Below are 13844 nucleotides of genomic sequence, written 5' to 3'. Positions count from 1 at the left end.
TCTTGACAAAACACAAACTAAGCTGACAACAAATCACTAGGGGAGATAACATCTAACCATGATGAAATACAAAGAGGCAAACAGATAAAAGCATCTTGGCCTGAATCCAAATCATCTTTTAGAAAGGTAACTTAACAGTATTCAGTTTATTTTTAAAACTATTACAAGCAACAATATTTAAACTACAAAATTTATTTTAATGCTACATATAACAATTGTATTAAAGTTAAACCTTTTCTGCGAGACAAAAACTTCTTTGGTAAATGAAAATTATTTGTTCAGTAGTGTTGAAGTCACATATTTGTGATGAGAGCATCAACATGACCTATATCCATATACTGGTTTGGATTTTTGGTTAGGATAGTAAGGAGGCCTCTTAAATAATGTTTACACCTACTATCATAAATAATATTGGTTAGTGCTTAAGATTTACTAGGTTTCCTAACACTTTTTCATATATTAATTCATTCAATCTGATAATAACCTTATAAAATAGCTTCCACTATGAGGCCAAAGTGGCTGCATAGCAGGTTACTTCTCTCATGCAGTGGCACAGCAAGCTCACCTTTCACCTGCAGCACCAGCATCCCATATGGGTGCCAGCTCAGTCCTGCTTCTCTTCTAATCTAGCTTCCTGCTTATAGCTTGGAAAAGTAGCAGAGGATGACTCAAGGCTTTGAGCCTTGTACCCATGTGGGAGACCCAGAAGAAGCTCCTGGTTCCTTCTGCCTCCTAGCTTTGGTTGACCCAGCTTTGGCTGTTGTAGTCATTGGAGGAATGAACCAGAAGATGGAAAGTTTCTGTTTCTCCTCTCTCTCTCTACTCTTTCAGATAAAAGAAATCTCAAAAACAAACAAAAAAGCCCAAAACTCCTTTATTGTCTGTACATAAGAGAAATTAAGATAGAAAGGTTAAGCATCATGCTCAGAGACATACAGAAATTCAGAAACTGAGATGGTATTCAAGCACAGGCAAGCTCACTCCTGAGGATCCATGCTCTTAACCACTAGGCTAACCTGCATGTTGAAAAGAAAACAAAGAGAAGCTATGTCTGATGCTTCCAATAGTATTTTACGGTCTTTTATTTTGTCAGGCCTAAATAATTCATTCTCCACAATAAATAAAAAACTAGAATGATTTTCAATATACTAAGACAGGTTAGGAAAAACAGTAAAGCGTGCACAGAGATTAGAAATGATGCAAAGAATTTCACCATATAAAATCTTATATTTTAATTAAACAAAGATCTCAGAAAGAACCTAAAAGAAGTGGCTCTTTCTGTGTACTTACCTGACTCTGTGGTCTCATTTTTTTCACTCTGTTCACCATTGATCTATTTCATAGAAGAAAAAAAGTTTCAACTTCATAGAAAAAAATTCAACTTGAATACTTCATTGAAATGGGGAATCCAAGAAATGGAGTTTACAGAGTACTGATATTATAGATGGGGCCTGGCGCGGTGGCGCAAGTGGTTAAGGTCCTCGCCTTGCACGCCCGGGATCCCATATGGGCGCCAGTTCTATCCCGGCAGCCCCGCTTCCCTTCCAGCTCCCTGCCTGTGGCCCGGGAAAGCAGTCAAGGACGGCCCAAAGCTTTGGGACACTGCACCCGTGTGGGAGACCCGGAAGAGGCTCCTGGCTTCCGATATTATAGATGAAAATTTCAAGTAACTAAAAATGCTGTATCAAACTGGCAATAGGTAACAGCTAGGTGCAAAGAAGAATCACAGGCCATTTGTGCAAAGTTTTCTTCACATAAAGGTCAAACACAACTTAGAAGCACAATTTATTATCCAAATTTAATATTTAATAATAATGTACTTCTTATAATGAAAAAAAAATCTGGTTACCATATTCAGTGTCCTCCATTATGTAAAATAAAAGAGAATGAAGTAACACAAAGTACTACTTATGTAATTTATATTCTTTAACCAAGACAATAATGATACAATTCTATCAGACACTATAGATGGGGAAACCAAGGACCCACTTGGACCTTATAATCAATTTCAGCAATACCAAAAATAAAAAGGCAACTGAACTCATATTTTATGTGCCTAATACAATGTGCACAGTACTATCCAAGAAATATTCTTTAAGAAAATCTGAACCTAAGTTTTTAGGTCAAATTTCTAGTTTATGAAAATTATGGGAAATAAAGTAAAATGACACAAAACAAGCAGCAATCTGATCAATACTGACTGTGGCTTATGTTTCCATAATAAAAAGTCAAATGCATGAAATTAAAAATAAGGGAGAATTCCAATGTATCTTTACTCAAAATAATCAACTCCAAAGAATTTTAAGTTCACTAAGGAAATACAAATACTCCAGGCATTAGGAAATCATTGTGTTAGGTGGGTAGATAATATTGTGGTTATTCAGACAATCATTTCATTCTTTTAATAGAGATGCACACTGAAACACCTAGGAGTATGACAGTGTACTGCTTGAAACTTGCGTTGGAATATTCCAAAAAGAGAAAAGGGAAGGGAGATTCATAAAAACTATGAAAAATGTTAGTTAAATATTAATCAGAGATGACAGAGGTTAAAATAAGAGGCAAAATAAGAAAGGTAAATGAAAGTACAATCAACAAAAAGTAACTGGCTCTAATGATGGGAAAAGCAACAAAATGAAGAAACCAAAATGTTCTCTTCTTACGGCTTTTTAATTCTTGAAGTGTATCAATCAATGGATATGCATATGAGCATCTCTTTAAGGCAGTATTATTTATATTAGTTCCTAAATACAAAAGGTCAGATTTCTTCGCTTCTTTCCTCAAAATATTCAACCCAATGTCAGCAATTCTTGTTAATGAAATTTACAATGATCCATATACAAACACTATTGAAGTTACAAAATACTTAAGAAAAAAATCAAAGCAGAAAATTTTCCATGGATTTCAACAGTGCAGGGATATCATACTACCTTCACTATCAGGAAGATCAGTATCTAAGGAAAAGGGAGTTAGTGACAACTGGCAGACAAAGACTGAATCATGGATGGCTTCTGGCAAACAAATGATGTAGCTGAAAACACAACAAAATGGGAAGGGCAGGACAGAAACAAGAAAAATCTAGAGTAGAGACAGAATGAAAAGGTACAAGAAGGAAATGAGATCCCACAGAGAGATAACGGGTTTGACATCAAATAAAATACACCAATCCTTTCTTAATGTAAATTACACTACTAGAAAGAAGAAATCCTAACATATACATTTCAAAACCTCCACTTGCAAATTAGAAAACTGAGTCCCAGCAAGGTTAAACCAAGACCTGACACAGAATCAAAACTCAGATGCAAAGAATTGTACCTTAAAGGTTCTTTCTGGTATTATAATCAAGTTTAGAGCCAACGCTCAAAAAAGGAATTACTGTACAGAACATGTTGTTGCAGAAGCTCACAGGAAAACCTGGAATTAACTGAAGCTAAAATAAGTAATTCAATGTCTAATTAAATGTATTAGATTTTACCTTTGTTGCCTAAAAAACATCATAATGGTATCTCAACTGTTGAATCATTTCTTGAACAGAACCTGTACTCTGCCCCACACAGTAAGTCTGAAATACCTTCTGAATTTTGTTCTTGGGATCCGACAGAGTCTCCACAGAACCCTTAGTGGAAGTGCCAACATCCTCTCTTCCCGCTTCCTGTCTTTTCTGTTGCTGCAGCTGCTCTTCCTCCTGCCTATCTTTTTCTTCCAGCTTTTTCCGAACCTCAGCTTCCTCATACCTGGTTGAAAAAAGAAGGCAGGATGGCTTTTACTGGCATGATTGTGGAAATTTGAAGAGTTGTAGTTCCATAAAATTAGTATATTGTCTTGAAGTACCATAAAATTATCTCCACGTGAAATCTGCTTGTGTTACATTTCAAACCCAAGTCACACATTGTGTCCTCTTGAACACTCTGAAAACAAACTACTCTCAGGTTGAAGTCACTTTATGGGTCCACCCAAAGCTCCCTCCACTCTTTCTCCCAACAATTTCAATGTTTTAAGGCTCAATTCTGCGGAATTTCCCTTTTGAAGGACTTTAAGCCCCTAATTCTTTGCAAAATAGTCCAAATATTGCCATTTATGATTTAGGCTAAAAATGTTCAAATGAGCACTTGTAACAATACTGTGAGAAAAAAAATGTTACCAAGGCCACCAAGTTAGTTTTCTTTTTTTAATGGGCAATCTCACTGAAATTATCAATCTGACAGAACTTAAACTACTATTCTAACTACGGTTAGTAGGTATCCAAGGAATCTGTCACTCACATGGGAGATCTAGTTTCTGGCTCTGGCTTTAGCCTGGGCTGCTGCAGAGTGAACCAGCAGATGGAAGAGATTCATATTTCTCTTTCTCGTTACACACTACAAGGAATTCATCACATGACTCAATTTATGTATTTCTACATGAAAAATAGAAGCAATGGAAGCCAAAAGAGGGTAGAACATATGTTCAAAATACTGAAGCCAGAATCCTACAAGAATGAAGAGGAAGAGCAGTTTGCAGCAGCCGTTTGGGATGCTTTCATCCCTTGTTAGTGTCAGTCTGAGTCCCGGCTCCTTCGGTTTTGAGCCATACACCTGAGAAGCATGGGATAACGGCTCAAGCACTGGGATTCTGTTGCCCCCATGGGAGATAATCAGATGGCATTACTGACTCTTCGCTGGCTTCAGTCTGGCCCAGCCCCAGCTGCTGTGGCTATCTGGGAAGTAAACCAGCAAATGGAAGATCTCTCAATCTCTGACTCCAACTTTCAAACAAACAAAAAATAGTAAAATAAAATAAACTTTAAAAATGTATCTTTAACGCAAATACCAGGATTTAATTATTCTATAATTATCACTTTATAAAAAAGAATGAAGATAAAACAGATATTTTCAAATAAATGAAGAACTGGCTCTCATCAAATCTGTACTTTTAAGAATTAGCTAAAGTTCTTCAGGCTATAGGGAAATAATTTTAGATGGAAAACTGAAACAAAAAATAAAGAGCTCTAGAAATGGAAAATATAAGAGTGAATATGCAAGAACATTTTCCTTCCTACTTTCTTTAAGCCACATATGCCCAGTTAAAGTAAATGTTACAATCCTAAACTGGGGGAAGGTTCTATTATAAAAGGAAGCAACATATTTTGAATTACAATAAAAGGTGGTAAGCAGACTTAGCAGCGTACAGGTTATTCTATTTTTTTTAAGATTTATTTATTTTTATTGGAAAGGCAGATATACAGAGAGGAGAGACAGAGAGGAAGATCTTCCATCCAATGATTCACTCCCCAAGTGAGCGCAATGGCCGATGCTATGCCGATCCGAAGCCAGGAGCCAGGAACAACTTCTGGGTCTCCCACGTGGGTGCAGGGTCCCAAGGCTTTTGGTGTGTTCGTTGCTATTCTGGTTAGTAGATTCCTCTCCTTAGGGCCAGATTCTAAGCTGTGATTCCCACTGGTCTACAGGTCAATTTTACTGATTGTGCTCAGTACCCAGTTCTTTGCAGTCACTGTGCCACTTCCTCTAGCAAATTTCAATCTTACACTCTTGTGCTAGGCTTCCGCCACACTCTCCATGGCCCCAGGTCCTGGCTCACTGTTCTCCACCCCCTGTGATCATGTGCTATGGCCACACCATTACCTGCACAGCCTTTCTCCCACTCCTGGTTCGAGCAGTTTCTGGGATCATGGAGACACCAGTTGTCTGTCCTAATCACTGGCTAGCAGTGGTGCTGGTCTTGTTGGAACCTGCTGGCCATTTTGGGTGGAACCCAGAGGATGCCAAGTCAGTATCGTTTTCTCTGTGACATCACTGAGTTGGATGTGGGTTCTCTCTCAGCTTAGCGCAAGTGGAGCTCACTACTGTTTTTCAAGCTCCCAAACCTTTTCCTAAGTACTCAAAATGGCACACAGATGTGGCACTCGTGGGGGTCTGGGGCTGCTGGTCATTAGGTCTGAGGGCCACTTGGATCTATCTCGGGTGGAACCTCTAGGATGCCAACTCATACTGTTTTCCCTGTAGGACCGGTGTAATGCGTTGAGCCAGAAAGCAGCTCACTCCTCGCTTAATGCACAACTCGCTGTTGTACCTCCATCCCCACAGCGTTTTCTCAGTACACAAAATCATGTCCAATGTGGCACTGCTAGGGATCTGAGAAGTGAAATCCACACTGTTCCTGCACCTGCCAGTCCAAGCTCTGCCACTCTGCTTCTACTCATGATGTGATCAAGCAAGTCAGAAGTGGTTTGATGCCTGGGTTTACCTCCTGAGCTTCCAGTGAACTAACCTTTGCTCCTGGCACCTAGATGAGCTCTGATCACTGATTACTGACCATCACGGGGGCATCTGGTCACTGCACCACCACTCCACTGTCTCTGCTACTTCCCTATGTCCATCACCGTGATCTCCTATTTCCTGGGCTCATGGCATCTCCGCTACACACTGGCGAATGGTTCTCCAACTGTTTAAATGTGTTCTTACCTTATTCCATCATCTTTTTTAGAGAAAAATTTTTAGTTTATAAAAATCAAAAGGTTAAAATAAATATCAAGGTGAGTGATAGGGTGCAGCACAATGGCTCAGTGGCTAAATATTTGACTTGCAAGTGCTGGGATCCCATATGGGCTTCGATTCATTTCCTGGCTGCTCCACTTCCCATCCAGCTCCCTGCTTGTGGCCTGGAAAAGCAGTGTAGGATGGCCCAAAGCCTTGGGACCCTGTACCTGTGTGGGAGACGGGAAGAAGTTCCTGTTTCCTGGCTTCAGATTGGCTCAGCTCCAACAGTTGCTCTGCCTTTCCAATAAAAAATAAATCTTTTGGGCCCGGCGCGGTGGCCTAGTGGCTAAAGTCCTCACCTTGAACACACCGGGATCCAATATGGGTGCCAATTCTAATCCCAGCAGCTCCACTTCCCATCCAGCTCCCTGCTTGTGGCCCGGGAAAGCAGTCGAGGACTGCCCAAAGCTTTGGGACCCTGCACCCGTGTAGGAGACCCGGAAGAGGTTCCTGGCTCCTGGCTTCATATCGGCGCAGTACCGGCCGTTGTGCTCACTTGGGGAGTGAATCATCGGACAGAAGATCTTCCTCTCTGTCTCTCCTCCTCTCTGTATATCTGACTTTGTAATAAAAATAAATAAATCTTCAAAAAAAATCTTTTTTTTTTTTAAGTGATAACTGGTCAGGCTCCCTACTTGCTTCTCCTGGACTTTACTAGGTAGGATGTAGAGTTAAATTCTTCCTCACTCATTGGGTTGTTGGGGATTTCCCTGCTCACCTGCTAAAACTTTTCTACAATTGTTAAAATGCAAATTTCTGTAAAACCATGCTTAATCACTATATACTGCAAAGTTTAAATTATGGCTTAATTTTCTCCCCAAAAAACTATCAATTTATGACTGTTAATGCTAAACAACATGTAACTACATAGAAACTTTGATGTTAAGTTTGTATTCAGCTGTTATATATATGATGGATGTTAACGTTGATGCTTCCACTGTTCCTGTGCCACTCTGATTTAGGTTAAACTCTAACACATGTTAGCTTGGGAGAAAAAAATTTATAGCAGCTGGTTGTGTATATACTAAAACTGAGAGCCCAGGAAGTAGTTACAGGATGTGCTTACGAACTTGCATTTTCTAACATACTGGTCACTCAATACCATGTTAATTAACTTCATGATGCTGTTAATTTCCATGTTTCTTCCTGTGGTTGAAGTTGTGTAGTGACATCTCTTTGGAGGAAATGATATTCTACCATCTCTACTTTCAGACCAAGGATGGTCTCCCAATGAAACTGTTGAATTTATCTGGACAGTGGGATGCTGGACTCTCCACATGGCCCATGCCCACAATGAAGGAATCATGACTGGATATGATCCATACTACTGTGACAATATGGAGGAATTCAGTATAGGGGGAGAGTTTGGAGAAGGGCTGGGGAAATCCCAGAGCCTATGAAACTGTGTCATAAAATGATATAAATTTTTTTAATTAAAAAAAATAAAGTGATAACTTCATATAAGATTTTTAAGAATTCAAATGTTTCACCATATTATATTTGACCCGGCACTATACAATGATAAAAATAATTGGGAATCACTAACAGGACCATATTTACTGGTATACGCATTCCCTCTATGTCTCCTACACTGTGTGAGAGCTTGGTGACAGCACAACAAGCAAGTGATGGTCATGCGGGGTGGTAGCTGAGAATACCTGTGACACCTGTACCTCAGTATCAGAGTATCTGATTTGATTATTGAATCTGCTTCCAATTCTGGTTTCTAGTTAATGCACACAGCCTTGGAGACAGCAGGTAATGGTTTATGAATTGAGGTCCCTGCCACCCACGTGGGAGATCCAACAGAGTTCCAGGCTCCTGGCTTTGGCTTGGCTATTGAGGGCATTTTGGAGAAAGAACCAGCAGATGGAAGACACGTCAGTCTCTCCCAGCTTTCAAATAAATAAAAAATTTTGAAAATAAGTATCATTACCTGTCATGTCAAAGGAAAGATCATCTCCAATTTTCCTGCCTATCTCATATACCTATTCTATCACTATAAAACAGGAACGAAGGGCCAACACAATGCCTAGGTGGCCAATCTTCCTCCTGTAGGTGCCAGTATACCATATGACTGCTATAGATTTGCCTCTAGGCTACTCCACTTCTGATTCAGTTCCTTGCTTATGGCCTGAGGAAACAGTGGAGAATGGCTCAAAGCCTTGGGATTCTACACTAGCATGGGAGATCTGGAAGAAGTTCCTGGCTCCTGGCTTCAGATTGGCTTAGCTCTGGCCATTGGTGGCTATTTGGGGAGTGAACCAACAGATTAAAGATATTTTTCTGTCTCTCCTTCTCTTTGTAAATCTTTTATTCCAATTAAAGAAATATAGAATTGGAATAAAAGACTTGAAACAAAGAACACAATCACAAAGTTTTATTCAGTCCTTTCCATACAAATCATTAGTGACAGAAAGAAAGGCTTTATATATCAAGAATGCTTAAACTGTCAGTAGCAGAAAATAATAATGGTAGACATTATTATTTACTATATTCTCAGCACCAAACTTACAGATGAGAAAACTGAGGTAGAATGGAGCTAAATAAAACTTGTCAGATACCAAGACTAATATGTTGGAGAACTGGGATTCAAACCCAGGCAATCTGGCTCTGCACACTTACCCACTGCTCGCTCTCTTCTCTAGTAGTGTAGAACAGTGTGTGAACTGTCTGCCCTAAGAAAGCACAGTCAGCCTGATTGCAATCTGAGGGCAGTAATGAAACCTCAAGGTTTTCTATTTTCCACTTTGCTTCTCATATTCACATATTACCCTCAACACTTTGCTAATCTTGGGTTTTGATCCACTTCTATAATCTTTGTAAATCCTTTTTTTTATAAGATACTTATTTATCTATCTATTCATTTGGTAAGCAAACTTACAAAAACAGTGAGACAGACAGACCTTCCAACCACTGATTCACTCCCCAAATGACAGCAACAATCAGGGCTGTGCCAGGCTATTAGGAGCCCAGTTTCTCCCAGGCCTTCCAGGTGGGTAGAGAGCCCAAGGATTTGGGTCATTCCTGTGATTTTCCTAGGTGCATTAGCATGGAGCAGATCAGAAGTGAAACAGCTAGGACTTGGACAGATGCCCAGATGGGACATCAGTGTTTCAGAGGACAGCTTAACCAACTATGCCAAAACATTTCCACCCCTCTGGAAATCCTTTTAAATACAGCTGATAGTAACCTAAAATCAAAGTAAGGCATGTTTTCCACCAGCACTGACTTGTGGGCTTCTGGATCCTTGAGAAACCTGTCTAATCCCTTTCTGCAGGATTCCGATACCCCAAGACTTGGTCAGAATTGAATCTAAGAGAATCTCTAACATAAATGCAAAATAAATGGGTAAGATAATAAATATTTGAAAGGCATACTATAGGGAGAGGTTCTGTTGGAGGAGGCTAGGAAACTCCTCCATCAGAACACAGTCCCTGCAGGTGAGTGCAAGAACCACAATACGGAGCAACCCATACCAGGACAGAGGAAGATACCCTATATATGGCATAGGTGGGGGGACAGACCAGGCTGAACCAGTTCATATCAACCACTGGGGAATCTGAGCGCCAGCACAGAGTGTGGGTCAGGCCAGTTTCGGTCACAACACATACCAATGCACATTAAGGAATGCCAAGGTGAGGTGAGCCATACAAGATGTGTTTGCAGCACCCAAACAGCACACATGAGAACCAGGCAGGGAGAAGGCAAAGCTGGCAGGGGAAGGTGGGCTCCCCTGCTGGACACCACCTCCCACTGGAGAGTGTGAGTTGGGATGGGGGCAGACCAGACCAGGCAGGGCTACATCATCTGTGAGCCTCATGTGAGCTGGATTAGGGAAGGGCCAGATTGGGCTGCCTGTTCTGACTAGTGCAAGCAAAAATTAGAGTGGGTGAGGGTTGGTTGGACTTTGCCGCAGATTCAGATGGCAGAAGCTGGCACTGGGGGCTAATTCTGTTAAGTTAAATCCCAGAACCACCTAGAGAGTGCATAATCTGGAAGTTAGAGAGGCCTAGTAGGGAGATAATGGGCACCTCCCTCATGGGTAACCACTCCCACTGGAGGACACAAAAACCAGGACAGGGCAGGGGTGGCTAGACAGAAAGGCACCCAACAGCATGTGTGTGGACAGGATAGTAGGTTGGGTTGAACTAGGCTCCAACGCCCATTGACAAGTACAAGAGCTAAATGGGAAGTGGGACAGACTGAATAAGTCTGCGGTACATACAGACAGGCAAGGGAACAAGGATTGGGGCAGGCCTGGTGGGGGTTATGGGGAGCCCCCCCCAACTAGGCTGCAGCTCCCACTAGTTTGTGTGAGGGCCGAGTATGAAGTGGACAGGATCGTGCTGGACTACAACACCCATCGGTTCACATGGAAGAGAGGGCTGGAAACAGAACTGACCCAGCAATTGCAACCACCAGCATGTGCATAAGCTGATTGGGGCAAAGGACTGAGCCAGACCCTGTACTGGCAAGCACACACAAGAATCTGGTCTCAGATCATCTCTGGTGAAGTTTCTTTGGAGATCCCTCCAACTGAACTGCTCATCTCAGAACCCCAACCACAAGAGACTATGTCAGACAGTGGATTCTGAAGAGATTTCATCATGTTTGGAATGGAATGGTGAGATTGGCAGCAATTCAGACCTATTGAACTATCAAAACTGCTTGAGCAGGACCGTTGGAGTGTGCCTCACATTGGGGACCTGGGATGGGAGGGAGGCCGGGTGGGGCTTTTCCCTTTGTTTCTCCCCTGGCCCCAGATTCAGGGAGAAAAATGACGATATTAGTGTGGAAACAATATTACCCACTTTCCTGTAGCCCTTGACCCTTTGTACCCTAATCAACTAAGTAAGATTATTTTTAAAAATAAATAAAATTTAAAAAAAAAAGAAAAAGAAAGGTATGCTATAATGGTAGGTGATGTTATCAATATCTTTCCCAGTCACTTTTCAAACCTTTTTACTCAAGTGCTTTCTGGAATCTGGAAGTAGGGAATCATACCACAACCATGATGCCAGATAATTGTAGTTTTAGCAAAAAAAAAAAAAAAACCACGAAAGTGCTCAGGAATTTAATCTTACAGTCCACTTAGGCTCAGCACGATAGCTACATTCTCACTTTGCATGCACTGGGAACCCATATGGGCACTAATTCATGTCCTGGCTGCTCCACTTCCCATCCAGCTCCCTGCTTGTGGCCTGGCAAACAGCACAGGATGGCCCAATGGCTTGGGACCCTGAACCCATATGGGAAACCCAGAAGCAGCTCCTGGCTTTGGATCAGCTTAGCTCTGGCCATTGCAGACTCTTTGGAAGGGAACCAGTAGACTGAAGATCTTTTTGTCTCTCTTTCTGTTGTTGTTGGAAAGGCAGATCTGCAAACAACAACAAACGAAAAAACTAAATCTTAAAAATAAATTATACTCCATCTTCCAGATTCTAGAACTATCTCTAGTGCCCTTTCTCACACAGTTGTTCTGATGAGAAGAAAATCTTAGCCAGGAACTTACTTCAGACTTGAATGAGGAAAAGATCTCTGTGACTGATGTATTACGAATTACGACAGATGGGAAGATATGTTAATATACAGCTGTTGTATATGTCACAGTGAAGAAGCCAAACATGGGGCCTGGTGTGATACCTAGCGGCTAAAGCCCGCACCTTGAACACCAGGATCCTCTATGGGCACTGGTTCTAATCCCAGCGGCCAAGCTTCCCATCCAGCTCCCTCTTTGTGGCCTGGGAGAGCAGTTGAAGATGGCCCAAAGCCTTGAGACCCTGCACCTGCCTGGGAGACCTGGAAGAAGCTCCTAGCTCCTGGCTTTGCACTGGCACAGCTCTAGCTGTTGAGGCTGCTTGGGGAGTGAATCATCAGACGGAAGATCTTCCTCTCTGTTTCTCCTCCTCTCTGTGTATCTGACTTTCCAATAAATAGATAAAATTAAAAAAAAAAAAAAAAAAGCCAAACATGTGTAACCAGGCACTTAGTAAAAAAGTTCTCATCTGTTGGCAAAGCAATTTACACCTCAAGAAAAAATCAAGGCACATTCCAAAGTCATTCAGTAACAGATATCTCATTAAACTGAAAGACTGGACTAAAAAAAATTATTAAAATACTGAATCAGTTTCTCAATTCCTTTATTCTAATTTCAGACTCTTTCTGTATGTTGAGAGTTTTTCTCACTTCATTTCTTCATTTTAACAAGCAGAGGGACAAATAAAGGAAGAGAGAGAAAGGGGTCTTCCACTTACTAGTTAACTCATGAAATGTCCACAAATTGCTAGGACTAAGCTGAAGCCAGGAGGAATAGATCTCCCACAGGGATGACAGGAGGCCAAGTAGTTGGGCCATCCTCTGCTGCCCTCCAGGAGCATCAGCTGGGTATGCAAGCATGGAATAGCCTGGACTTGAATCAGGGACTCTAAAACAGAAGTGGGCACTCCAAACAACAGGTTAACTCATTAACACTGGCTCCAAGAACTATTGGTGCAAAGCAAAAAGTATTATTACAGAAAAGTATTTGTGTTTCAAAAAGCACTATTGGGCCTGGCGCGGTGGCACAGTGGTTAAGGTCCTCGCCTTGCACGCCTGGGATCCCATATGGGTGCCGGTTCTAATCCCGGAGGCCCCACTTCCCATCCAGCTCCCTGCTTGTGGCCCGGGAAAGCAGTCGAGGATGGCCCAAAGCTTTGGGACCCTTCACCTGCGCGGGAGACCTGGAAGAGGCTCCTGGCTTTGGATCAGCATAGCATTGGCTGTTGCACTCACCTGCGGAGTGAATCATCGGACGGAAAATCTTCCTCTCTGTCTCTCCTCTCTGTATATCTGCCTTTCCAATAAAAATAAATCTTTAAAAAAAAAAAAGCACTATCTTTGTCACTGATTATATTTAATGTTCTGATAGGACAGCAAAAATTCTCTATAAGAACACTGAATATTCATCTAAAACAAGTATATGAAATAAAATACATCTCAATGTCATGTTCCAGTGTACTCCAAGTACTCCAAAATACTGTAATCAAGATCCCTGGGTGCTCAGTTATGGTTCAGGGGATAAAAAGACTCCTGCAGAGGCAGAGGTTTAGTCTGAAAGTTTATATGGTTTGGGAACCCTGCATAGAGTCCAGCATCTTACTGTCCAGATAAGTTCAACGGTTTCTTGGGGAGACCTTCTCTGGTCTGAAGATAGAACCAGCAAATTATCATCCCAATCAATTAAAAGCCCCAACATAACATCAGCAACAATGTATAACGTTATGGAAGGGAACCCTACATTCTTACACCTACAATTTTAAGTTTGAG

The 13844-nt window shown here is 41.4% G+C and overlaps 1 protein-coding gene across 3 annotated transcripts in view; it reads right to left on the bottom strand.

Annotated features, from left to right (window-relative positions):
- Positions 1-13844, bottom strand: part of USP8 (ubiquitin specific peptidase 8) — a 76552-nt gene that overhangs the window by 33112 nt on the left and 29596 nt on the right. For all 3 annotated transcript variants that reach the window (XM_040968818.1, XM_040968817.1, XM_040968816.1), the window contains 2 exons: positions 3572-3734; positions 1291-1333 (listed from right to left, as the gene is read on the bottom strand). In XM_040968818.1, the coding sequence (XP_040824752.1) occupies positions 1291-1333; positions 3572-3734 (206 nt within the window). The remainder of the gene's footprint in view (positions 1-1290; positions 1334-3571; positions 3735-13844) is intronic.

Source organism: Ochotona curzoniae, unplaced genomic scaffold (assembly GCF_017591425.1).
Source record: "Ochotona curzoniae isolate NIBS_2020 unplaced genomic scaffold, NIBS_Ocur_1.0 scaffold_4701, whole genome shotgun sequence".
Classification (NCBI taxonomy): Eukaryota; Metazoa; Chordata; class Mammalia; order Lagomorpha; family Ochotonidae; genus Ochotona; species Ochotona curzoniae.
Note: the sequence above shows the minus strand (reverse complement) of the source record. Positions and strands in the feature narration are given on the sequence as shown.